This window comes from Dipodomys ordii, unplaced genomic scaffold, assembly GCF_000151885.1.
Source record: "Dipodomys ordii isolate 6190 unplaced genomic scaffold, Dord_2.0 Scaffold27, whole genome shotgun sequence".
Classification (NCBI taxonomy): domain Eukaryota; kingdom Metazoa; phylum Chordata; class Mammalia; order Rodentia; family Heteromyidae; genus Dipodomys; species Dipodomys ordii.
This window is the reverse complement of record NW_012267243.1, coordinates 16,853,003-16,878,994: the sequence shown is the minus strand read 5'-3', so window position 1 is coordinate 16,878,994 and position 25,992 is coordinate 16,853,003. Positions and strand designations below refer to the sequence as shown.

General features: G+C 38.8%; 1 protein-coding gene across 4 annotated transcripts in view; it reads right to left on the bottom strand.

The window, feature by feature from the left end:
• The window catches only part of LOC105985232 (chromosome unknown open reading frame, human C1orf112), a 32,895-nt gene extending 7,210 nt beyond the window's left edge, over positions 1-25,685 (bottom strand). Inside the window, exons 1-17 of one of the 4 annotated variants that reach the window (XM_013015660.1) lie at positions 25,372-25,685; positions 23,654-23,742; positions 22,346-22,450; positions 21,564-21,704; positions 20,767-20,932; positions 17,829-17,913; positions 16,201-16,339; positions 13,480-13,560; positions 11,505-11,569; positions 10,661-10,809; positions 10,016-10,145; positions 8,305-8,491; positions 7,508-7,590; positions 6,828-6,909; positions 4,635-4,724; positions 2,384-2,569; positions 380-502 (exon numbers count right to left, since the gene is read on the bottom strand). In XM_013015660.1, coding sequence (XP_012871114.1) covers positions 380-502; positions 2,384-2,569; positions 4,635-4,724; positions 6,828-6,909; positions 7,508-7,590; positions 8,305-8,491; positions 10,016-10,145; positions 10,661-10,809; positions 11,505-11,569; positions 13,480-13,560; positions 16,201-16,339; positions 17,829-17,913; positions 20,767-20,932; positions 21,564-21,704; positions 22,346-22,450; positions 23,654-23,742; positions 25,372-25,444 — 1,974 coding nt within the window. In that variant the 5' untranslated portion in view covers positions 25,445-25,685. The remainder of the gene's footprint in view (positions 1-379; positions 503-2,383; positions 2,570-4,634; positions 4,725-6,827; positions 6,910-7,507; positions 7,591-8,304; positions 8,492-10,015; positions 10,146-10,660; positions 10,810-11,504; positions 11,570-13,479; positions 13,561-16,200; positions 16,340-17,828; positions 17,914-20,766; positions 20,933-21,563; positions 21,705-22,345; positions 22,451-23,653; positions 23,743-25,371) is intronic. The other 3 variants (XM_013015661.1, XM_013015662.1, XM_013015663.1) reach the window with 3 other exon arrangements.
• Between the last annotated feature and the right edge of the window lie 307 nt (positions 25,686-25,992).

Here is a 25,992-nt window from a genome sequence, read left to right as displayed (position 1 = left end):
ACACATAAAATTGTACGTAAGGTTTCCATCATGGCACTTCAATGCATGTATATGATAAAATGTTCATTTACTCATTCCCTGCACTATTCTTACCCCACCCCCTCCTCTAGGTTCCCCTTATCTCTTTAGTCGTCAGGGGAGAAGAGGGTCCTGAGTCATGAGAATACTTGCTAGACCATCACCACCACTCTCCTAAGTTCTACATTTATATCATAATGCCATCACACTATACTGCCTGAGAATAAGTAGGTACTTGACATTCTCACAAGTTCTACCAAGCACCTAAAAAATTTACAAAAATTATACTATAGGGAACCTTTAATATATTCTTTTTCAGTATTACGTGTTCTTCAGTAACATGAGCATTGGTTCCTCTTACCTGTTTAACATTTAAAAAAGCCCAAAGCTGATTCCCAACTTCAATAATTGCAGTCTGCTGTGCAACGTCTAAAGCTTCAGCAGCAGAATTACACACAGCAAGTAAAGCAGAGAGGGCTGTGTTCTAAAGAGGGAGAAAGAGATAGAACCTGAGATTAAAGGCATCAAAGGACCAGGAACCGGAAAACCCAGGGGTCATACAAGTCACTTAGAACTGTTCACATAAACCCACAGAGTATTTCTCAAAGGCAAGCACTATACAATCTATTTTATTAAAATAAATTTTCCTTATTCAAAGAAATATTTGCTTCATATTTCTAAAACTTTTGGGCTTAGGCTAAAAAATTATTCAGAAACATGAAATTGTAATAAAAAGATTTCATACAAATGGTCAGAATGGCTGGCCTAATTTAAAATGCTCATCAATGAAGTTTATTATGTCACATGTAAACAGCAATCTTTAAAGGTTACTGATTGTTTTAAAATTCAAGACACCTCAGTGACAATGCATTTGCTAAACAAATATCACAATGTACTATCCGACAGGCACAGTGGCTCACACCTCGCATCTTAGGAGCTGAGATCTGAGGATGGCAGTTGAAGCCAGCCTGTGCAGGAAACTCCATGAGACCCTTACCTTTAATTAAACACCAAAAAAGCTGAAAGCAGAGCTGTGGCTCAAGTGGTAGAGCACTAGCCTTGAGCAAAAACAAAAGCTCAGAATAGTGCCAAGGCCTTGAGTTAAAAAGCCCCAGACTGACACAAAATCAATAAATGTACTAACTAGAATTTAAAACAAAATCTCTTTTGGATTCACACTTTCCTACTGACACAAGAATTTCAATCTCTCTCTGGCTAGGATGGAGATATTGAGGGTGTGGTAAAGGTCATATAATGACCAGTAGCAATGACTTTAATCCATTACACTTCAACAACCCACATTAGAACTACCTGCAGCTTCTCATTTAAGAGTGATCTGTTTTCTTGCACAAATAAACATGCTAGGTTTGGCCCTAAGTGCACATTAAGAATCTACTGAATGAACTAACTGTGAATCCAGAATTTAGGGCATATCAAGTGCAAATTAACGATGTATTAACCAATTTTTCCAAAATAAATGTTTTATTTAAATTATAACCAGCTGCTATTAGATAATAGTGTCTGCACACTCAGTATGAGAACAAATGGCTTAGGAAAAGCTTCCCACTTTAAAATGGCAGTTAAGCCAGGAACCCCACACCTACGTGGCCTTCTCCCTAGACTTTCTTGATTGTTCTCCACCATAAAATGGTACATATATACTGTCGACAGCTTAGCTAGAAGGTAAATAAATGAGAATTTTTAGTTTTTTTTCCTCTAATTTATCTATCCCAAGGCCCACAACAGAACTTACTTCATAAGAGTACCCAAAATATGTGTTTATATATTTGTTGAATAAAATAATGAGCAAATGAACACTGAACTGAAAAGTTCATCTACTTGAACTATATCTAGTCAACCATAAAAAAAAAAAGTTTTCTATTTTTTTTTGGTGTGTTTTCTACTTCTTGTAGCACAATCCTTCTCTTTTTATTCCATCATTTATAAAGGAACGTTCTAGGTACAATAAAGGATCAGAGCAGGTTTGCATAAAACACTCTATCTTCCTAGTGTTAAGTAATCATGTCTAAGCCTAGTGTGTTGGTATATATTTATAATCCCAGCACATGGGAAACAGCAGGATTTCCAGTTTGAGACCAGTATGGGCTACATAATTAAGACTTTGTCCTAAAAACGGGGGAAAAAAGCCTGCTCAATCCAGTCATGTATATCAGCAAAAATGAGTTATTTCATTATTTTCCCAATGTGTCTATCTTGTACAATAGAGGGAAGACCCCCAAATTCAACATTAAGATTTTCCAAGACACCTTTATAATACAAATCTGCAAATCCTAGTTGCATGCCCATTTTATTACCAGCCTATTACCCCAGAAAGTGCTCAGTAAAGCTGCTGGAAATGACCTACTAGAGACTGGAGTTCTCCCAGAGTTGGACTGGTGCTCAGCCATCTCCTACACTGCGCAGTGCCCACTGTGGTGATCGCATGTGCAGCCTGCTTCCGGAGCTCGCCGCATAAAGCCTGCAAGGAGATACATTGCCATAGAGGCAAATTTTCTGCTTCTTTTGGAGAAAATTTTTTGATAAACTCCACCTGAAATAAGTTGCAAAGAAACAAGAATCTCAGACAACTGGACGAATTTGGAAGAACTGTTTCCTCACTTGATATTTAAATGAGGTAATGTAACTGAGCATGGTTATTTTTGCTGCTGCAGCATTTATAAGGTGTAAGTGAAGCATGGCGCACACATGCCTGAGAGGGGCAGCAATGCTCTATGTACACATACAGAAGTCTCCTCATGACACAGTTTGCTCAAAGCCCATCACTGTGAAAAGCAGTTTCATCACAAAGCCAAACTGTACCATGAAAGCTAAGAGCGTTATTACACTGACTGGTGAATACCATCTTTTTAAAACTGTCTTATCTTTGCACTGTACAAAGGAGTCACCATTCAACAGCTCAGCTGATGAATGCAATGCCTCTTGGTCAGGCCATTTTATCTTCCTCTCCATCCTCCTCCCTCGGTGTTCTTAGTCTCACAGGCTATGCATGAAGTATTACAAGTGCGTTCTCACTTCCTCTTCACGCATCTAGCATCCCTCCCTGTGACCTCTCCCCACGGCCTTCAACTGCCACTTTGCAGACATTCATTTTGTTGGACTATGAATCTGGCTAAGGAATTAACCGTCTTGACTTCGCCTCTGCAAAGACCACTTAAGTTTGTGTGCACTTGCATGCAACATTCTATGTGTGTTCACATCTATAAGCTAGATCTAGCTTCCGCATGCATCTTTGTGTCGGTGGGCCTGACCTCACTTACTTTTCTAGGTTCATCCATGTTCTTCCCTAACAGATGAGTAAAATTTATCATTGTATTCATAATTTTATGTGTAAATGTGCCACATTTTCTTGACCTATTCATTCACTAAGAGTACCCAGGCTGTTTCCAGACCTGACTGTGGGGACAGGGGCAGCAGGGAACATGACTGCGAGTGGCCTTCCTGAACCCTCATTTGAGCTCTTTTGGATAAAAGCCCAAGAGTGGTACTGATGGTTTGCAGAGTACTTCAATATCTGTAATAAAATCCAAATACAAATGATACCTAATAATGATCGGAACAATTCAAAGAGTAATGCCAAAATTTGCTACATAGAAAGAGAACAAGATTCTAATGGACTCAACTACAAATGCTCTAGTAGAAATCATTTTCAAGATTTCAAACTCTTAAGACTGACAATAGCTCATAATGAGTGAAATTTAAGAGAATTATGACTTGCCTGTTTAAAGAAGTGTGTACAGAAATTTTTACTTTACACAGAAATGCCAGCACAACTCTTACTGTTCTTAAATAAGGTATATTAAAATATTTTTCCTTCATTTAAGTAATTTTGAACTTTTGCTTTTTTTAGGTGGGAATACTAGTATTTGCACACATACAATAATTATTCCCCCTAACCAGAAAACATTTTAATATCTAAATATACTGTCTTTTCCCCTCAAATTATTATGCATCCCAGATGCATTCTCTTCATTTCTAGTAACACTGTGTCACTGACGCTAAGTCAGGTTTCAAACCACGGCCCGTGGGATCATAAAGAAGAGTCTGCTTCACCGCCGTAGTGGTCCCCAGGCCTGGCTACACAGAAGCAAGTTACTGAGCTCTACTTCATACTCAACACTCCAGCAGTTCAGATCAGAGGATGCATAAAAGCAGAGACTTTCCTCAATCATGCCACTGCTTGTTTCCCTCACCGTAGAAAACAACTAATACTCGTTAACGATGCAATTTTCCCCTAAAAGTTCAACTATGAAAATGCACACTATGATAACTCTTCAAAATGAAAAGAGCGGAGGATATAGATTTAATTACATGCGTCTCACACATCTGAAAAACCAGTGAAAAGATGTACTTCTTTTCCCTTGGATGAATATTAAATGGATTTTATCCAAGGGATTAGTCAGGATGGAATCAGACTATCTGTATGTAATTTGAAGCAAGAATATCAAAATCTACTCCAGAAATCAGTAAGCTAAGTATCCGATGTTAAAAATTGATGCGCAGCTAGTAACATTTAAGTATAGAATAAACAGAGGGAGGGGAGCTTTGACGGGAATCTGAATCCAGTTTTTAGCAGGAGCACTGAGAGCAACCCTTGCCTGATGGGGTGGAGCCATGAGGAAGAAGAGTCGTTTCAACAGAATGGACAGGTGGGCGAGCTGCTGACATTCTCCGGGGGAAGATTTTATCTAGGAAAAGACAAGAAACGGAGAAAAAGATTTACCTGATTTAGAATTAGAGATGTTATAAGAAGACAGTGAGAAGCCAAAATATTTCTGGTTCTTTCTGAAGGGTAAAACTGTGGCCAGTTTAGCTTTGTGTCTGTTCTGTGCTGACACTGAGGCTGGACACAGCCTGTGCTTGCTGTCACTTTCTCTCTGCCATGTCAGCATGCCCGCAGCTCAACTTTTTGTTGGTTATTTTGAATCCGGGAGCTTCCTGGACATTTTGGCCTGGACTGGCTTGAAGCTACTATCTTTTAGATCTTAGCCTCCTCTATACCTACAATTCTAAGTGGTGACTAATTTGGGCCTATTCTTTCCTTCTCCAATGCAACTACACTGCTTTTTTATTAAGAAATTCTGAGTCAGGTGCTGGTAGCTCACCCCTGTAATCCTAACTACTCAGGAGGCTGAGATTTGAGGGTGTCAGTCTGAAGACAGCCCAGGCAGGAAAGTCCTCGAAACTCTTACCTCCATTAAAAACTACCAAAAAAAGACAGAAGTTAAACTGTGACTCAAGTGACAGAGCACTACTGTGACTCAAGTGATAGAGCACCAGCCTTGAGAAGAAAAGCTCAGGAACAGTGCCCAGCTTCACAACAGACAGCAACAAAAGAAATTCTTGAAATAATGTTTAAAACCTGGTATGTAAACCTAATTTAAAATCTCTCTTTTTTAGGAGGGGGGCAGTACTGGGATTTGAAGTCTACCACGTGAGCCATGCCCACAGACCTTGTCGTGTTAGTTCTTTTTCAGCTCTGATCTCCTGCTCCCCTGCCGCGGCTCCCCCTACCGCGGCTGGGAGGACAGGGGTGACAGGCAGAGCCAGCACGCAGCCTCCTTCTCTGATTACAGGCAGAGCCAGCACGCCCGCCTTCTTCTCTGAAGGTCTCACCTTTTGCCCAGTCGTCCTCACCCCACCACCCTTTCTATCTCTCCCTTCCAAGTAGCTGAGATCATAGGCATGAACAACAATGGCCAGCCCCAAATTCACAAGAGCTTTTCAATATCTAAGCCTAATAGTACAGAGGTGGAGTTTGATATAAAGATCTTAAATATTTCATAAGAGCAGTTTTATGCTTTTTGTAACAACGCACTAGAAGAAATCCATTCCTATCGTAAAGCACTAGGAGAGTTTCAATGTAAATGAGATTGGGTTGCTGAGCACAGCGGCCATCGGGAGGCTGAGGCAGGAAGACTGCCAGTTAGAGGACAGCCACAAGGGAGACCCCCCCTGTCTAAACAAACACTGCAACATCAAAATCACTGTTGTGTGCAAGATGTGCTAGAGATTCAGTGCAGTAAGTTATAATCTAGACATAATTATTAAAAAAACACAAAAGGGATGGGGGTTCACATGATCAAAGAGCAGAGACAAAACCTAGCAGTCATAACCATCTCAAACGAACACATCAGTCATCCCAAAGTTCTAAGCAAAACTATCAACCTTGAAAAGACTCAAGTCATTGTCACTTTCTCTTTGTACTCAAGGACAAAAGGTGACAGCATCTACTACAACCAAACTTAGTCCTCTCACATCTCCCTGACTGAAACAAGTTCAACAAAACCAGGAGCCAAGTGAAGTCCGATTAAAACAAGAAAGAGATGCTTTGCATTTACATTCAAATTTGTTCTCCACCTAGGTGGTCTTTCTTTTCTAGAACAATCTGAACTCTCTGAAATTTTGAAAATATAAGAAAAAATTTCCCACTTTGTATTGCTATGCTTTTAGAACTAAACTTTTTTACTAAAACCAAAGGGCTGGGAAGGTGGCTCAGTGGTAGAGCGCTTGCCTTGCATGCATGAGGCCCTCCCTGGGTTTGATTCCTCAGCACCACATAAGCAAAAAGAAAAAAGCCAGAAGTGGCGCTGTGGCTCAAGTGGTAGAGCGCTAGCCTTGAGCTGAAGAGCTGAGGGACAGCGCCCAGGCCCAGAGTTCAGGCCCCACGACCGGACCCAAATAAATATTCTTTGCGTTCCATACTGTTTCTCCTTTTTCTATTTACATTATTATACCCACAGAAAACCTATGTGAAATGGGCATTACAGAGTCCTTCAGGCTGAACTCACCAGATGAGCAACCAGCGTGACATGATGTGCACAGAGCTCAGCAGTCCCATACCTGCAATGTACGAGGAAGGCATCTGAGCATCTACAAGTATGTGCCGTAAAGATACAAACATGCTGATAAAGACACAGACACTGCTGTTACAGGCCGAGTGGCTCTTATCTCAAATTGCTTTGGACTAGAAATACTTCAGAATTTGGATTGTTCTCATATTTGAAATATTCATCTATGCATAATGAGAGATCTTGGGGATGGCAACCAATCTAAATATGAAATTCAAAATTGTTTCATACACATCTTACCCATACATCCCAAAGGTCATTTGATACAATATTTGTGAATAAAATGAAATTTAATTTTATTCTGTTTTCTATCTGCAACATCAAGTCTGTGCTCAAAAGTTTTGGGTTTTAGAGCATTTTGGATTTCAGATTAGGCCTGAGTGTCCCTGGCAAAGGAATATAACAATATATAAAACTACCTAATAAGCACATGGATTATATCAACAACAAAAAAGGAGGAATAATTCCCTATTCCCTTGTTTAGTACTGTGGTATAAAACTATTTAGAGATGTAATTCAAGATTATTGAAATGAGACTTTTCTAGGAACTTAAAATTATAAAGTCATTTATTGTTAGTCACTAAAAACCAATGCAAGCTCCAAACAGTAAGATCTAGTACCGAGCCACGAAGCACCACACGTCCATTGCTAACAAAGAGGTGATCATGTTCACACCCAGCACAGCATTCAGAAGCACAGTGTCCTAATGAAAACAGACAGACTTTATTAATGTGCTATATCCCAAACATCATCATAAATATTCATACTAAAACAAGAATCCAAGTAAGAGGAAAGCTAATTTTCTAAGTATTTGAAGAACCTACAATGTCATTCTCTCAAGTATGCTGAGCACCTAATCATTGTGTTGGGCTGTGAGGAATCAACTTGAATTTAAATGTGTAACTCAATCAGTAAGATCCATGAAGATTAAGTACCCTGAAAAGTTTAAAGCAACATAGGTAAAATTTACTTTTACACACTTTTCTGCCTTAAATTTTCATATATAAATTTATGTGTTGGATGTCATCCGTACCTTAAATTTGATCCTAGGCTTTACTCAACCTCTTTACTAATCCAATTCCATTCGCATTTTTTAAAAGTCTATATTATGCCCGAGATATACCAGAGACCTAATCTATTTTGTGAAACCTAGGTAATTATTTTCCTCACAATGTTTTTCCCCCACTCAAAATTATTTCTCATATAGTTTAATTAAACTTTAGTTGTAAGTACAATAGTAAAACAAAGACTATCGTTTCTTTAAAGCACTTGAATTAAAGGGTAAAATGGGTAAGTTCAGGAAATGATGTGTACACAAAGGAATATTCACTATTCCCACACTGTCTTTTACAGATGAGTCACAATTTCAATAAGGAGAAAGCCAAAGTGTAATATACACGTTAAGTAAACTGCTTACCAGCTCAGCAAAGAGCGAAGGATGAAAGGAAGTGATAAACGTACACAAATGAACACAAACATGCTGATACAAGGTGCTGGCAGCCTCAGCTCGCCCTTTACTCTCTACTCCCTGTAAATGAACAGGCAGAGAGAGCTCGCCAGAACACTGCTCAAAACTGTAGAAAATGGCTCTGAATAGAGAAATCCTGCAGGCAAATGGAGAATATTGAACCCACATTAATAGTAATAACTAGCAGATAAAATGTTGTATCGGAGGGTTATTTTTACAAATTAAAATTTCAAGGTATAATCAATAACAATTGCTTGTATGTATGAATATGTGTACATAAAAATAAAATATATTCATTGGCAGAAAAAAAATCCTTAAGGAACAGAAAATATTTTCATCGTTTACCAACTGTTTGTTATACTAGTAAGTTACACAAAATCAGTGTAAAAGTTCTTCAAGGATTTAAAATATATCTAAATTACAAAAAGCAGCATACTTCAGACAGTTAAAAAAACTTTTATGGGCTGGGAATGTACTTAGTGGTAGAGTGCTTGCCTAGCACGCATGAAGCCCTGGAAGTGGTGCTGTGGCTCCAGTGGTAGAACGCTACCCTTAAGCAAAAGCTCAGGGGCAGTGCCCAGGCCCTAAGTTCAAGCCCCCAGGATTGGCAAGAAAAAAAAAAAAAACTTTTATGAAGGACTTAAGAAACAAAAAAAAAAGTAGGATGCTAAGCACTAGTACCTCATTTATAATCCTAGCTACCATCCTAGCTACTCGGGAAACTGAGGTCTGAGAATTAAAGTTCACTGGCAGCTTGGGAAGACAAACTCTAATTACTCAGCAAAATGCTGGAAGTGGAAGTGTGACTCAAGTGACAGAGCATGCCCTGTGAGGGGAAAAGCCAACCAAGAGTATATGGCTTGAGTTCAAGCCCCAGTGCCAATATTAAAAAGAGAAAGAGAAATATAAATTGGTATAGACAACAAAGCCTGTATATAAAAGCAAACGTAAATGACCAGTCTTACTGCAGCAAGCTGTATTAGCAATGCAGGAGAGGACAGGAACGAAAGTAGCTGAGGAGTGGGATGGATTTAAAGCAGACCTGGGCCCTCTGACATTAGGCTTCACTTTGGAGCAGGAGAAAAGGAAGTCCAGAGCCAGGGCTGGAGAAACGGACAGAATGGGCTACAGAAAAATAAGAAACTTGGAGCAGAGCAATAATTCACAGTCTGGAACTACAACCTAGACTGGTGGTGGCGAGGAAGATGAGAGACAAGTGAACTGTCCCAGGAGACAGACACCTTTCAAGTATCTTATCAAAGCTCTTTCCTTAATGTTACTACTTCAATCTACTCTACTACAGTTAATAATTATTTTTAATGCTGACCACTGGACAATAAACAGTGGACAAAATTTAAATACTAAAAATATCTTAATATTTTTATCATGTTACCAATTTTATACCTAGGTCACTGTAACTAATACATCTGACATAACAAAAAGCATGTTGTTTTCAGATGGATTTCATTATGCTGCTCAGGCTAGTCCCAAACTCCTGAACTCCAAAAAAAAAAAAAAAAAAAAATCCTGCTGTCTCAGTTTCCCAAGCAGGTGCAATCATAGGAACACAACATGTCTGCCTTAAGCCTAATTTTACAACCACAACAGTAAGGCAATCCAAGTCAGCAGTAATATAATTAAATATAAACATGTTTGTTACCTGGCAGCGCCTTCGGAAACTTGGTTTTCTGTACACCACAGGGTCTGCACATGCTCAGGCTGAGAGGGCAGCTTGTCCATGACAACCACCAGGAGCAGGCATTGTGGGAACTGAAGCTCACAAGGCAGGTCTTACAGGCGGTTAGGTTACACAGTAAGTTACAGCAAACTGGCAAAAATACACCCTAAGTATTTTCAGAACTTTGATATTTTTATAAAGAAATTAAAGGATTGTTTGGTTCCCCGCCCCCCCCCCCCAGGTTATGGGGCTGGAACTCAGGGCTTGGGTGCTGTCCCTGAACTCCTTTGCTCAAGCCTAGTGCTCTACCACTTTGAGCTACAGTTCCACTTCTGGTTTTTGAGTGGTTAATTGGACAGAAGAGTCTCATGGAGACTTTTCTGCTGGGGCTGGCTTAGAATATCAATCCTCAAATCTCAGCCTCTGAGTAGCTAGGATTATAGGCATGAGCCACTGGCACCTGGCTAAAGGAATGATATATGTATTTTTTTTAATGAAAAACATGCTTCAATAGAAAGACATTCTAAAACTTAACTTTGAAAAAGAATGACTACAAAGAAGGAAACAACACTGTTTCTAACACATCATAATTACTAATGCTTTAACATCAAATGTTTTGAAACTTACCTAATTTACTATCCAAAACTGCCTGCATGAAAGACTGGAGTGGTAGAAGCTGGCTGACGAGAGGGTCCAGTGTCACAAGGAAAGCACATGCGACCTCCTCCTGCTGTGCTTTGGAAATCCTGGCAGCATAAAGACTGGGAGGAAGCTTGCTGGAAAGACAGGCAAAAAACCCATTTACAATTGTGTCCTAAAACCATATTGTAGAAATATGCAAAAAATATACCAGTGCTGGTAGCTCACAGCTATCAATCTAGCTACTCAATTGGCTAAGAGCTGCAGATCACAGCTCAAAGCCAGCCAAAGCCTGGAAATGGACATGTGGCTCAGGTACCAGAGCTCCAGCTATGCTACTGTAAGGGAAAAAGCTGAGGGAGAGCTAAAGACAAGCCCAAGTACAGGTACGCAGATAACTTAGAATATTTGCATTTACTATGAAGCAATACTGTTTTTCAGCAGCAAGAGCTTTATAAGAAATAAAGTACACTAATGCTAAGGGGGATTAACTTTATGCAAATGTTTCAGTAATTGGGCTCTAAATAACTCTTTATTCAATCAGATATATATTCAATATTTTGTCTCTACTTTGTGGTAAATGTATTTATTAACGTAACATGTATCTATTAGTGATGTGTAAGGAAGTACTTAAGAATACTACGTTTAGTAAAACTCACATGGAATCTATCCTTCAAAAGCTTATTCAATTACTTTAGGCAAGCAGACAAAAATTTACTACAACCTTAAGAAAAACCACTTTGATATTTTATTTTAAATGAAGATGTATTTAAACTTCACATGCAACAACTGGTATTGAGACAGTTTAAAAATTGTAAGACTTTTTTTTTACCTGTATATTTGAAGATATAGCCGGTGCAATATAGAGCAAGAATCAGAGAGGAAAGGATGGAATTCCTAAAATAAAACAATACTGTTTATTCTTTGAATACATGATTTTCCAAGATATATTCTCCCCATTATCTGCATATCACACATTAAAAAATAATCTTAAGTGAGAAAGAGTGAAAAGGAGCTAGAGGCCAAGCACCCACAACTCTCTACTGTTACTCCTACCGTCATAACCACGGCTACCAGTTATCAAGCATCTAGTATGTAACGAGACATACATCAAGTGACAGTTCAGTTCTCTCGTTGTACTATGTTATTATCTCCATTTCATGGAAAAGAAAGCTGAAGGTCAGCTATCAAGTAACTTTGAGTATGTAGCTAAAAGTCATTAAGGCTGGGATTGCAGGCCAGGCGTAATTTCCTCACCATTATGATCAGTGTATCTCTTAGAAGGTAATGGTTTGCACTAAATTTTAAGATTTAAGGTAAACACATGCCCCAACAGCTAAATCCAGAACTAAACTTGAAGACTATGTTCATGCCTGCCTGTAATCCTGTCTACTTTGAAGTCTGAGAACCAGAGGACTGAAGTGCAAGGCCAGTGCTGACAGCAAGGTCCAAGAGTCCCCTCTCAGTAGGAAGAGGCTGATTATGTTAGAGTGTGCCTATAATCCCAGCTCTGACAGAAACTGTAGAATAGGCAGTGTGGTCCAGGCATGTAAGCAAGACACTATCTCAAAAATAGCTAGTGCAAATAGGGCTGAAGATGTGGCTCAACAATTTAGTGCCTACTTAGCAAATGTGAGGCATTGAGGTCAACCCCCTAGCACAAAAAATTATACACATATAAACTTAATATGTAAATATTTGTTTACATAAAACATTACACTGCCTTATTATGTATAAATTTCAGTATTTGATAAATATATACTTAAATGTTTGCTTAAAAGAAAAAAAGATTTAAGGTAAAAAATCTGGCCATCAAGTTAAAATGGAAGGATTATGTAAGACTATAAAGCAGCCAAGGAGTGAAGAATGTAAGGGGGGAGGGGTGAATATGATCAAAGTACTTCATACACATACAAAAATAGTATGAGGTCCATTAAAATTGTTTGGTTACAACAAAAGAGTGACGGTGACTTTGATCAAAGTACATTATATGCACCAATGACAGCCTTTTGTACTAAAAAAAGTTAAAATACCCTGGCTTTTAAAACCTGGTGTGCCTTCAACACACCAAGCAAGCATCAAATGGGTAACTACCATCACGTGCCATTTGCGTACCACCCACACTGTATCTCTGCCACTAGAATATACACCTTGCATGCCGCAGAGAATCAACAATAAGAAGCAGACAACCACTCTAAGAGGTAACTGCCCAGAAGGACCACTTGGTCCATCTACCAAGCCTAGCAATGAGAAGGAGACAGGGCATCAGCCCTGGAATTCTGAAGATAATAATGTCTTCAGAGATCCTTCTTCCTCCAAAAATAAACGTCAAAAAGAAAACATGAATAATCAATGTCTGCAAATCATTAACATCTATTACTCCTTCTTTTATTGACAGTCTGCCTGGGCAACTTAAATTTATTCTGTTCATAAAACATCAAGTGTTACTGCCATTCTAATAACTCCCAAATAGGCAGATTTCCTTAAAATTGACAGTTTCAAGGGTTTGAGCATTTAAATGATTGAATTCAGAAATATAAAGGAAATAATGGGTGAATGGTATACAAAGACAAATTCAATTGCTTCCTGAAAATTCATGTTTACAGAAATAATTTTGTTTACATTTACATTAATATTTTTTCAGAAAATTTAATAAAAATAATGGCAGCTACTTGAAAATCTATCAGATGCTCAAAAGTAAATTCAGAAAGATAAATACAGAAGATTGGCTTTGCAGTGATAAAAATAGATAATTCACAATTCATAATTTAGCATAGACTATAATGATTTAAAAAAAAAAACCTTACCTTAGTATAGTGCAACAGCGAGTTGGCAAAGAAACGACATAATTTGAGTGTTTTTTGAAATAATCTGTAGTCAGCATTATCCTGTTTCAAAATAAGGAAATAGGCAAGCATAAAAATAATATGAAATTGGCCAAACTTATGAGATGATTTTTTCCCCCAAACACTTACTTTTCCAAGAAAATTATTTTCTGTACACTGGTTAAGCAATACAAATACTAAAGGACAACAGAGGCATTTCAAATAGTTAATTCTATATTAGTGAAAGTAACAGTAACTTACAACAGAAAAAGAGGTGAGTGGTCTTTAAGAGTTGACTTGAAAGTGAAATTTAAATAATCCATTATCATTCTCTACTATATAAGAATCAGCTAAAAATTAAAAACAAAACAAAAACCCCATATCCTGATATATTAAAGAAAATAGTTAAAAGAAATTAAAAAGAAAAAAATACAAGCCATCAATTAATACTGAAGAAGTCCAAATTACAAACTAGTTATCTATCTTTTGGAGACAGAAAGCATGAAAGCTAATAAGGATTAAAACCAAACAGTATACACTATCCCTAAGCTGGAAAGTAGGGGAAGAAATGCTTTCTTTAATCATCGGTAGAAGAATAAAACAACTTTATTTTTATCAAGAACTAAAGTATAAAATTCCTTGACTAAATAGCAATTCAATTTCTGGAACTTTATCTTGCAAACACAAATACTAACACAGGTATGTTATACAAAGTTTTTTATATCATGAAAGCTGAAATGACCCAACTGTCCATCACATGGACAGTGACTTAGTACATTTTTGCTATTTGCATATAATATAATTACAAACAACTACTAAAGAGAATAGGGTAGATATACTGTCATGGACATAAAAAGCTCAAAGACAGATTGAAAGTTTTAAAGTACTGTCATAAAGTTAAATTACATTGATAAACGTTCTCTAATTGTGTGCATTATTTTATTTTAAAAAATCCCTCGGGGCTGGGAAGGTGGCTCAGTGGTAGAGCGCTTGCCTTGCATGCTTGAGGCCCTGGGTTCGATTCCTCAGCACCACATAAGCAAAAAGAAAAAAGCCGGAAGTGGCGCTGTGGCTCAAGTGGTAGAGCGCTAACCTTGAGCTGAAGAGCTGAGGGACAGCGCCCAGGCCCAGAGTTCAGGCCCCACGACCAGACCCCCCCACAAAAAAATCCCTTAATGTTGAGCATGTTTGATTTTTTTTCAGATACAGCGAAACTCTAATAAAATGTAATCAAAATATGTTAATGATGCACTAAATGACTATAACACTTCATTCTGACTTTCATTAAAAACTGAAAAGTGACTTATCTATAAATGACCTAATTTAATGTACTTTATTCTAAAGTCCAAATACATTAAGACAAAGTGAAAATTGTTTGGAAAATGTCCTAAATATACATAGTGAGTAGCAAAGACATTACTAATCAGAATTTAAAGTATACAAACTAAGTTGTTTCAACTGATTGTCAGATTCAAATTCGCACAATGATCAAAAACATGAGAATTTGGCTAGTTAGGAAACTTTTCAATTAAATTTTCTGATTTTTATACACAGTTAATATAAACTGCACAATAAACCATTTTGGCTAGTACGCTCCTCACTCAAGTTTTCTCTTGGCACTACAGACTGTATTCTCCTTGGGCTTTCTCTGCCTCCTTTTGTCCAAAAAATTACCAACTAATCTTATTTTCTACATACTAGCTACAGAATGTGTAGTATCAAGATAGGCAAAAAGGAAGTTATTAAGTGAGATGCTGACGACACAGAACACAGGACAAAGAAGGGAACAACCTCTCTGCTGGGGTCAAGTAACCTTCCCTTTTCAGCCAGCTGAGGGAACCTTGCTGAAAGAGATCTAAAGGTAGAACAGACAAGAGAAAAGGAACAGCTGTGAAAGGAAAAAGCTAGCCCCTTTCTAACACAATTCCTCACTTCTTAGTACTTCCAGAACTCTTCTCAAAGTTCTACCCCCATCTACGCTCCATCCTTCCTGATTATCTCTACTCCTAGAGTTGCCAACCACAAGTTTTAGGCCTGGATGAATTTCTATGCTTCAATTTCCCACAGCTGCTTGGTGGAGAAGAATATAGACATAAATGAATCTGTACCACCTTGCAGGTTCACAAGAGAGATTGAATAGTCCCTATGCTAGGAAGAAATTTCCAACTCATTTCCCACTCATGTGATTACATACAGCTAGTAGGCCCTAAGTAGTTAACCTGAGAACAAAAAGTAATTGTTATAGGAAAATGAGCTGTAATTCTCCACCTTTTTACGGACTTTTAGAACACTTATCTGTTTTACAAACAAGACACCAAGTCAACACTGACTTCTTGAAGTCAGAATATAAATAAGTACATACCAGTTTTTTCAAAAGACTGATAATACACACACAGAGCTATCACTAAAGATTTCAATAAAGATATTTTTGTCTTTGACTGTGGCTATCAGAAAGACTATTAGAAAAAAAATTTTTAAAAAAATCTCAGGAGAATGCCTTGAGCAACCATGATGAGAGATATATAAACTCTAGAGGTGATAAAAACAAATTAATGAAATGTTCTGAATAAAATATAATTATCAACCATAAATAACCCTACAAATTATTTACTATTCTTCAGTACAGTGATCCACATATTCAAGTGTTATTAGATAACTGCAGAGGAACTAAGAGTTGTTTCTAGTGCTGTTAACCAAATTTACCTGTGATTCTGACTGTGTCATCTGTTCAGCCAACTGTAAACAAGAATGGAAGGAAAACAGAATGTCTTCACATAAACTAGAAATTATATCTTTGTGTTTCAATTGGTTCTTTACAAGTGACTGGTGCTTAAGGGTCTGCCTAAATAAAAAAGAAAACAAAAAAATCACTACAAGTAATACAACCAATAACTCAAGACAGTGTCTTTACAGGACACTTATACTCAAGGTGATACATTTTATTTCTGAAGCACCTGAATGTATTTAAGTTAGTTCCCAATGTTTCATTTCCCCGTGTCAAGTATCAGCTGGGCTCACTCCATTCCGGACATTCTGTCAGGCCCTGGAGCTAAGAACACAAATGAACACCATCTCTGCCCTGTCTGTATGAGCGTGAGATAACTGCAAGAGTAATTATTACAGTGTGGTAAGTGCTAAGATGCCACAGTCAGGGACTGAAACTTACTCTGAAAGTCAGGTTTTCTAAGAATATACTGTCATAAAGATAACCCTGAAGCGAGAACTGAAACGTAAACAGCAGTAAGCAGCATGCACAGAAGGAGAGAGAGAAAAGCAGCCAAAGATGCAGGGAAAGGAGAACTTTACGTGCTTGAGAATATCATGAGATAGGCTAGTGATTGAAGCAAGGTTCAGAGAGGTTTTTAGGTTGTTACAACCTAAAATCCTGGTACAATAGGATAGATTTTAAGTAGCATAATGACACGATCTGATTTACTTATTAAAAGGACCACTCTGAGGCAGGGCATGATGGTTTATGCCTATAATTCTGCTACACTGAAGTAGACATCAGGAGAGACGAGACATGTCAATCATGGCTTGAAGCCAACACAGCAAAAAAATACTAGTAAGACTCCATTTCAACAAAACAATTTAGGCATGATGAGTGATACACACGTACAAACCTAGCTACCGGGATTCAGAAAGTGAAAATTACTTTATAAATAAGATTATTCTTAAGTCTAATCTTATTTATTCTTCAATATTTATACGTATTATTTAATAAACATAAGGAAGGAATTACATTACAGCTCTACAGTATTTACTAATTTACCTAAGCTTAGAAACAGGATACTTGACAGATGATTAAACAACAGTAGCAGAAGGCAAGTGATACAGGCATAATCTGGTCCACAGATAACTATTTCAAATCTAGCTAACTACACAGGCATTCCCATCCTCTGCCCCATTTTAGGAGTATGAGAATAAAGAAGTCCAGCTTGGTTTGGGACTACAAGTAGGACAGCAGCCTTACCAAACAGTAGCTACACACATCCACATACAACGTGTCAAGAACCATTTAAGGAAACATGAATAATCAGGATGCAGGCTACAGAAAACATGTTATAGAAAGTAAAAACTAGTCAGGCACTAGTGGCTAAAACCCGCAATGCTAGCTACTCAAGAGGCTGAGATCTTGGGATCAGGGGTCAAAGGCAGACCAGGCAGAAAAATCCTCAAGACCGTATCACCAATTAGAGAAGGCTGGACTGGAAGCATGGCTCAAATGGACTGGGGTGCCTGCTGTGACTGATAGCGTCAAGCAAGAGTCCTGACACTAAACATAAAAAAAACTTTAAAAACCCCACAAAACTAAACATGAATAAACTTACTTAATTATAAACTTCCACGTATTGGCATGAAATGCTTGATCCATGCTGGAAATAACAGAGCAGATGTCCAACAATGAATGGATAACTACAAAGAGAGATAACAGAACTCTTAGGATATTCAAGTGTCCTATGGGCTGTTTCTCCTATATTTAAAAGTATCTCAGGAGGCTGAGATCAGAGGATCATGGTTTAAAGCCAGCCTGGGCAGAAAAGCTCTCAAGACTGCAGCTCCAAAATAACCTGCAAAAATGTGGGCTGGAAGCATGGCTCAAGTGGCAGAGTATCAGCCATTAACAAACAAGCTGAGCTAAGCACAAGGCCCTAAGTCCAAACCCTGGTTCTAGAAAGATCAAATGAATATTTCAGGATTTGATTCAATTAAAGTAGATAATGAAGAGCAAGCAGCTCCCAGGCCGGCACAGTGCCGAGAGTCAAGCAAGGTGGTGAGAAGAGCGTGGTCCTGCAGGCCTGTCTTCTGATGGGGCCACCGGCAGCGCTTGAGCCCCTTTAGTTTCTGTTCCCTGAGCCTCTGGGCTGGGCCAGCTATGGCATCTGGTCTTCCCAGGCAGGGGAGCCGCGGCCTGGGCCTGCTGCTGCCCCACTGGGGAGCTGGGTAGGGGCCAGAGCTGCTGAATCCACTATTCTTTTTGCCTCCAAATCCCCTTTCCTGCTGTTCCAGTTTTTCAGTTCTCAAGCAGTTCTCAACAGGCTCTCAATGCAGACATACAAACAAGTATTTATTGAATGAACTGACAAGGTATCTAAGATTTGCTGTTAGTAACCAACTGGGGGTAGGGACTGTGGTGCAATAAAGATAGGAGTAAAGCTGGGCGCCAGTGGCTCACGCCTGTCATCGTAGCTCCTCAGGAGGCTGAGATCTGAGGATCGCCGTTCAAAGCCAGCTCACGCAGGAAAGGCCATGAGACTCTTATCTCCAATAAAAACCACTCAGAAAACCAGAAGTGGCACAGTAGTAAGTATATGGTACTGCAGGCCCCCAAGTGGAGGGCAGAGTCCCAAGACCACCATCCACTGGGGGTCATTGCTGTCAGGAGGGAAGGTCATCTGCACAGACCCTCCTAGAGGAACAACGGTAAAGATCCAACCAGACAGTGGAGGATGGAACACCCAGAGAACCATCCACTGGGGCTCCTATTTTGGCCACAGAGAATGGTAATCTGCTCAGACCCTCACGGACTACCAACAGCATATTCTGGAAGAGCCCCTCCCCCCCAAACTGGTTTGTTTGTATGGCAGAGGAGAGGCTTCTGAATGACCAATGACAAATGTCCAACCACTGTGGACCCAAGCAGTGGGAACAGAGCCCCAGGGTGCCAGATACTTGGTGAACATCTGTGCCCCAACGCTGAAGGGAAGGCCCATGGGAACTGGCTGCTGAGCAGTGTCAGCAGCTGGAAAGATTAAACCACGCCAGGGTCAGGCGGCCTCAAAGGTCACCAACACAGTGCAACTTGACTTGAGCCCTGCACCAAAGCAGAGGTCACCAAGGTTCTGCGATTCAACTTGACACTCAAAAGAGACAGAGGTCACCAAGAATGAATGATGTGACTTGAGACCCAAAAGAGCTGCTGAACCTCTTGATGTCAGGGTAAGCTGAAAGCACAGGACACTAAACGACGCCAGGCCACCTCAAACACCAACAAGGGGCCTAAAGAGTTGCCCACTTATGGACAGCTTTCTTAAATTCAAAACTACGTTTCATTCTACAGCCAAAAAAGACAAGAGTGCAAAGTCACCTTGATCAGCAAGAGCATGCAAGAAGATGAGAGTCCCCAATTAGTTGAGACCACAGCTGCTGAAATCTAGGCTGCTGAAACGAATTCAGCAACAGAAGGCACCAAACCAGACAAGGCCACGCCAAGCACCAAGATCAAGAATCAAACTGTAAGCCCCCAAACACAGCACAGCCAGACCACTTGTCTCCTAGAACCACCTTGCCCAACCCAGCAAGAAAGAACTTACCATCCGCCCCAAAAGACGCAGCCAAACCCTTGGGCTATCATTCCAAATGTTAAACTTCATTGACCCTCAATGGCCACTAACAATGTATATGTCACAAGTCCCCTAGGAGAAGGGGGCCCAGCCACTGGACTTTTGGCTGCCAGGCGTAATTTGATGACCAAAGAGACTTAACCACTCAATGATGGCTCAAGCACAGTGAGAGTATTTGTCAGAGCTGAGAAGCATTTGAACAGCAGAAAGCCAATTTCAGTGCCAATATCCCTTGTTATTACCCTAAGGGAAAAACTCCAAGTGCTTCCCAAACTTGGATGAAGTGAGTGAATGCCTAATGCCTCACACCAGACCTTCTGCCTTAGCAAGTCACCTCATGTGAATGACAGACTTGCCCAGGTAAACATGTGATTGGTTCTAAGAACATACTTCTAATTGCTTCAGACATCACCCACAGAACACCAAATGTTGGGGACCAGATTTCTTGCTATGAGCTACGGTAAAAAAAAAACCTGAAAACTACTATCTCAGTACATGGACTATGTTATAGAGCACAAAGTAGCACAGCTTGCCGGGCGCTGGTGGCTCACGCCTGTAATCCTAGCTACTCAGGAGGCTGAGATCTGAGGATCACGGTTCAAAGCCAGCCCGGGCAGGAGAGACCATGAGACTCCTATCTCCGAGACACCACCAGAAAACCGGAAGTGGCGCTGTAGCTCAAGTGGTAGAGCGCTCGCCTTGAGCTGAAGAGCTGAGGGACAGCGCCCAGGCCCAGAGTTCAAGCCCCACGACGGACCAAAAAAAAACAAAGTAGCACAACTTGCTTTGTTAAATCTTACGCAAATGTATAGTAAGGAACCTAAAAGTTTTACACTTAAAAAGCTGGACACTTACCTAACACTACTGAACAGACATTGTGAATCACTAGAAACAATATTGTAAACAGCAAGTTTTCTTCACTCACCTATTACCATATCCAAAATATCATCATTTGAATCTACTGATGGGTCCAGGAAAACGGCGTCCAGCAATTCCATCAGCTGCTTTTGAAGAGAGTAAGCCTCCTTGAAAAGAGCCTGGAGAAGGTCCGACACTAGGTGCAAACGTCCAGAATACACAGATTCACTGTTCTGATCACAAAAATGTAAAAATAAGAGCAAATGTAAGCCTTATAAAAAGCTCAAGAGCCAAATTTAGTTTAACTCAGTCTATCAGAGATCATAAATTTAACACTTTTAACCAAACTACATATTAAAACACCTGGTTTTAGTGCATAACTGTTTCATGTAATTTTTTATACAGACTAAGCATGTGTAAAATGATCTCTCACTTTCATGATCTTTCAAATACAGAATTAAGACAAAAAGAGGTAAGTGTATGGCATTTTAGCACACTGTCACCAAGTAAAATTATTAATTAGTATTTTTAATTTCCTCAACAAATGTAAATATCAAAGCTGCCTATGCCCTATAAATTCTTACCAAGCTTTTGTGCATTAAAGCTACTTCAGTAATGTAGAGATGACTAAGGGTTAACTTCCCTCTGTAGAACAAAGTTCAAGTACTTACTCATTAAGGTGAGGCTACACAAAGACTATATGACACAAAGACTACAGTACTTCTGTGATTACATACAAATAAGATAGAACAAAACGGCCCTTAAGGGGCCACTCTTTAGGACTTCACTTTAATCACTTATTTTTCTATTTTAGTTGGCACTTTGCCACTGAAACTAAACTACTTATTTAGCCCTATTACTTACCTTACAATGTACAAATGTACTTCTGATTACATGAAGGACAGAAGAAGGCAGACTATGAATTTTTTCTAGAACGACTGATTCCTGGGTGGTGCAGACATGCTGAACACATCCTGTAAGAACTTCCAAGACCTGTACCATTGTCTGGAAATAAGATGTTTCATTCTAAATATAAGTTTCTGTGTACACTAAAAGAGATATCCAACAATATCCTGTGTGCTAGGGGCACAGCAGTGAACAAAACTCTTCTCTTTTCACAGAACCACAAATGTTAAACCCATTGGCTAGCAATTTGAAAGCCTAACCCACACTTCAACGCATACGGCAAGCATTCTACATATACGCCTTCAAACTGCAGGTAGGGTATTATCTTGTTACTTAAAAAGAGAGTTTCACATTGCTGGGCACCAGTGGCTCATGCCTGCCATCCCAGCTACTCAGGAAGCTGAGATCTGAGGATTGCAGTTCAAAAATTTTCTGCCCAGCCCGGGCAGAAAATTCCATGAGACTCTTATCTCTGATTAAAACACTCAGAAAAATGCAAGTGGCGCTATGGCTTAAGTAGTAGAGTGCTTGCCTTGAGCTGAAGAGCTGAGGGACAGCACCCAGGCCCAGAGTTCAGGCCCTACAACTGACAAAAAAAAAAAGAGGATTGTGTCACTATCTAGCCTAGGCTGGCCTAAAACCTGCAACCCTCCCGCCTCAGCCACCCAAGAGCTAGGACTACAGGTATAGAGACAGCTTGCTCAGCTGCTCCTTCTCCCTTTCTAGTACATTGAACTTACTTGTAAAATATTCCTCAGAGTGGTCTGGATTTCTAAATTTTGGCTTGACAGACCTCCAGCTTGACTGGTTAATTCATATATCATGTCATCAAATAACTTTACAGTCTATGGGGGGAAAATCATAGGAATGACTTATATTTATAAATAGTAATACAAATGACTAGAATAATAAAGATAAATCTTTAAAGAAAAAAAAGCACAATAGGTTGACTTGACTTTACATTAGTAGCAACCACTCATTGTCTAGCTTAACAACTACAGCCAATTAGGTTAAAAAATATTAATTAAAGTTTTCTACAACACAGTCCCTAAATTAAGCCTTGGGAAGAAATGTACATTTCTATTATTTCAGACTATTTCACCACTAATAGTTAATAAAATCACTCAGTTCATTTGCAGATGCAACAAATACAAATAATTCATCTAAATCAGAATTCAGGTGGGCATTTACAAAGCTACTTTCTGCTAGTGGTCATAATTTGTAATGAATAATCCATTCTGACTACTTTGCTTTTCTGACCAATTCAAGATACCCTTCTTAAATTAGGACTACAGCATGTAATCTCACAACTAAACTTTTTGTCTAAAAAGTTAACCATAAGATCAAATGTAATTTTTAAAAGACCCGTTAACACTCACATCTCTGCTTTCACTAACAGCTAGATGTTTTTCTGGTAGTAATGAAAAGGTTCTAAGAAATGTTCACAGAACAAATAATCAAGTGACTGAGCAAAAGGGATTCTGATGACTAAAAGGTAAACTTAGAAATCTGCCTTAGTAAAAGACAAGTTATCCTAAATAATTTTGACACCAAAATAACTTTAGTTCCCTCCACTTAAAAAAAGACGCATACATCTAAAACGGTAATAATGCAGTCTGTGAGTTAATGTTTTCTCTTAGTTACTTGAGCTTACAAATATTCCAGCTTTTCTTCTTTTAAAACTTTAATAAATTTTGGCTCTATTTAACCATTATGTATTACAGAGAACATAAAACAAAGTGACTTTGCTAACTTCCCATTCCAAATTTGCATTAAAAGCTTAAAATGTAAGTATATTTAAAGGCAATCATAAATAATGTAAATTAATAAAGGACCCATCAATTTAGTGAAGGATCTGAAAAATGTTATATTTTATCACCCAATGATCAAACCAACACCATTATAATCTCACATCCCATCTACTTTTTACTACTTATTTTTATTTTGTTTGATTTAAAAGAAACAGAGCCATAATTATAAATTAAAAAAAACCAAGGCTAGGCTTTAACAATCTTTATAACATGTAGATTAAGATAAGCATACTATACCTTTGGTAACACTTGTGAAAAGAAAGCTTGTTCCAGTGTTAGGTGGTTCATATGAGGTAAAAACATCTCTATAATAACTTTCAAAATTTCTGCAAAGCAAAATAACATTTTGTAAAAACACTAAATCATGACAAATGTGAAAATATGTAAGTACCACCAATCTAAAACTTTATCAAGTTTCAAAATCCATGTTCTACATAAAGTGTTAAGTATTTAATAGCAAAAAAGTCTATAATAGTACAAATAATAAAAAAGCAACATATCTATCTATAGCAAAAAAGTCTATAATAGTACAAATAATAAAAAAGCAACATATCTATCTACCTATCTATAGCTAAAAAAGTTTAAATGGAAGAGAATATATCTAATAAACAGGCTCTTCTATCATTAAGATGTATTTTAAAACATACAAAACAATTTCACAATACTTTAATAAAATAAAACAGTAAAAGTCCAGTTTTTTGTTTTGCTTTTTTTGCCCGTTGTGGGGCCTGAACTCTGGGCCTGGGTGCTGTCCCTCAGCTCTTCAGCTCAAGGCTAGCGCTCTACCACTTGAGCCACAGCGCCACTTCCGGCTTTTTCTGCATATGTGGTACTGAGGAATTGAACCCAGGGCCTCATGCATGTAAGGCAAGCACTCTACCACTGAGCCACCTTCCCAGCCCCTAAAAGTCCAATTTTTATGTAATCATGTAGACCCAAAGAACAACAGGCTGATGAAAATGAAATTATTCTCATGGGAATCTTAACTATTTCAGACTGGTGGACATTTTATTAGCATTTCTAATTCTGTGTACATCTTAGTGCTTTACAATAAATATGCAGAACTTCTAAGGTCAAGATAAAAACAACTGTTACTTTGAAGGAAAAAAAAAAAACAAAACTCAGACCTGAGTGCCAGTGTTTCAAGCCTAATGATACAAGCTTCTCAGGAGGCTGAGATCTGAAGATCAAAGTTCAAAGCCTGCCCATGCAGACAAATCCTTGAGACTCATCTCCAACTGATCAGCAAATAGTCAGAAATGGAGGTGTGACTCAAGCAGTAGAGCATCAGCCTTGAGTGAAAAAAGCTAAGGTAGAGTGAGAGGCTCTGAATTCAAACAAACATGCACACAACACACACCTAAAACTAGACTCCTCAACGGGCAATTCAGAATCCTAAGTAAGCATACAATCCACAAGCAAGTGAAATACAAAAAGAATGTTAACTCAAAATGAGTAAAGAGAACAGGCCTGAACTCCCTACTCTTCTGGCTGAAGCAGTCAATCACAAGACTTAATACGATAGCTGACGATGAGAAAGTCAGATTTTTCCAAGGGGCAAATTTGTATCACCTGCTCAAGTAGCCTTTACTAAGTGAGAAAAGTACTTTCTAAATGACACTAAACGTGTTAGCGGTTGAAGGTTACTGAGTAAAGTGAAAATTATGTTTTATATAGGTCTAATCAAGTGTTAACAACATGGAAGAATTACAGTATGCTTACACATAGAGCACCATATCACCCACAAATCTCCCTGGCACCTAACCAAAATGAAATTTCAAATTTAAACTGTGACCTCAACAAATTTACCCTTCTGACAGAAGTTTACAGAAGGCAGAAATAAAAAATGATCAAATGTGAAGGAAATGAAACTGCCGTTATATTTACTGACATATGTGGAATTCAGACATTAACAACATCTAAGTGAATCATTTAAACAAAATAATTTTACTTACGGATATGCTCAGTCCAACTCTCAGAATGTTGATACATGGAGTAAAATACAGTTAAGGAAGACACAAATAGCATAACAATAGGATATTCATTACTTACAATAAATCACAAAGAACTCCTTTGAAATGTATCAGATTCGAGAGACCGAAATTAGACTCCAGGTACTGGCTTACTTTTACTTTGAAAACTGAAAACGTTTTTTTAAGAAAACAACAGTACTGTGAAAATACCTTAAGGAAATACTTTAAAAATTACTGAGGTAGAAGTTCACCTTTTCAAACTGTGTAGTTATGACTTTTGCCATGAAAAACGGGGTTATTACTTCTCTCTCCACAGTACGTGCGTCACTGGTATCTACCTTAAGTCGAACCTATCTTACCGTCCTCACCAGAATGACATTGTGAGCAGCTCTGTGTTCACCATCAAAGCAGTACGGGCTGCTGGGAGCTACACTGGCACACCGATGGACCTGACCGTTACCATGACAGAACCTGTCAGCGAGAGACACGAAAGCTCCTGACCGTCACGACCACCCAAGAGCTGCCTGCTCTGAAACCTGCACCTCCGCACGCGTTCGCGGCGGCGGCGGCGGCGGCGGCGCAGCGCGGCCAGGGCCCGCGTCG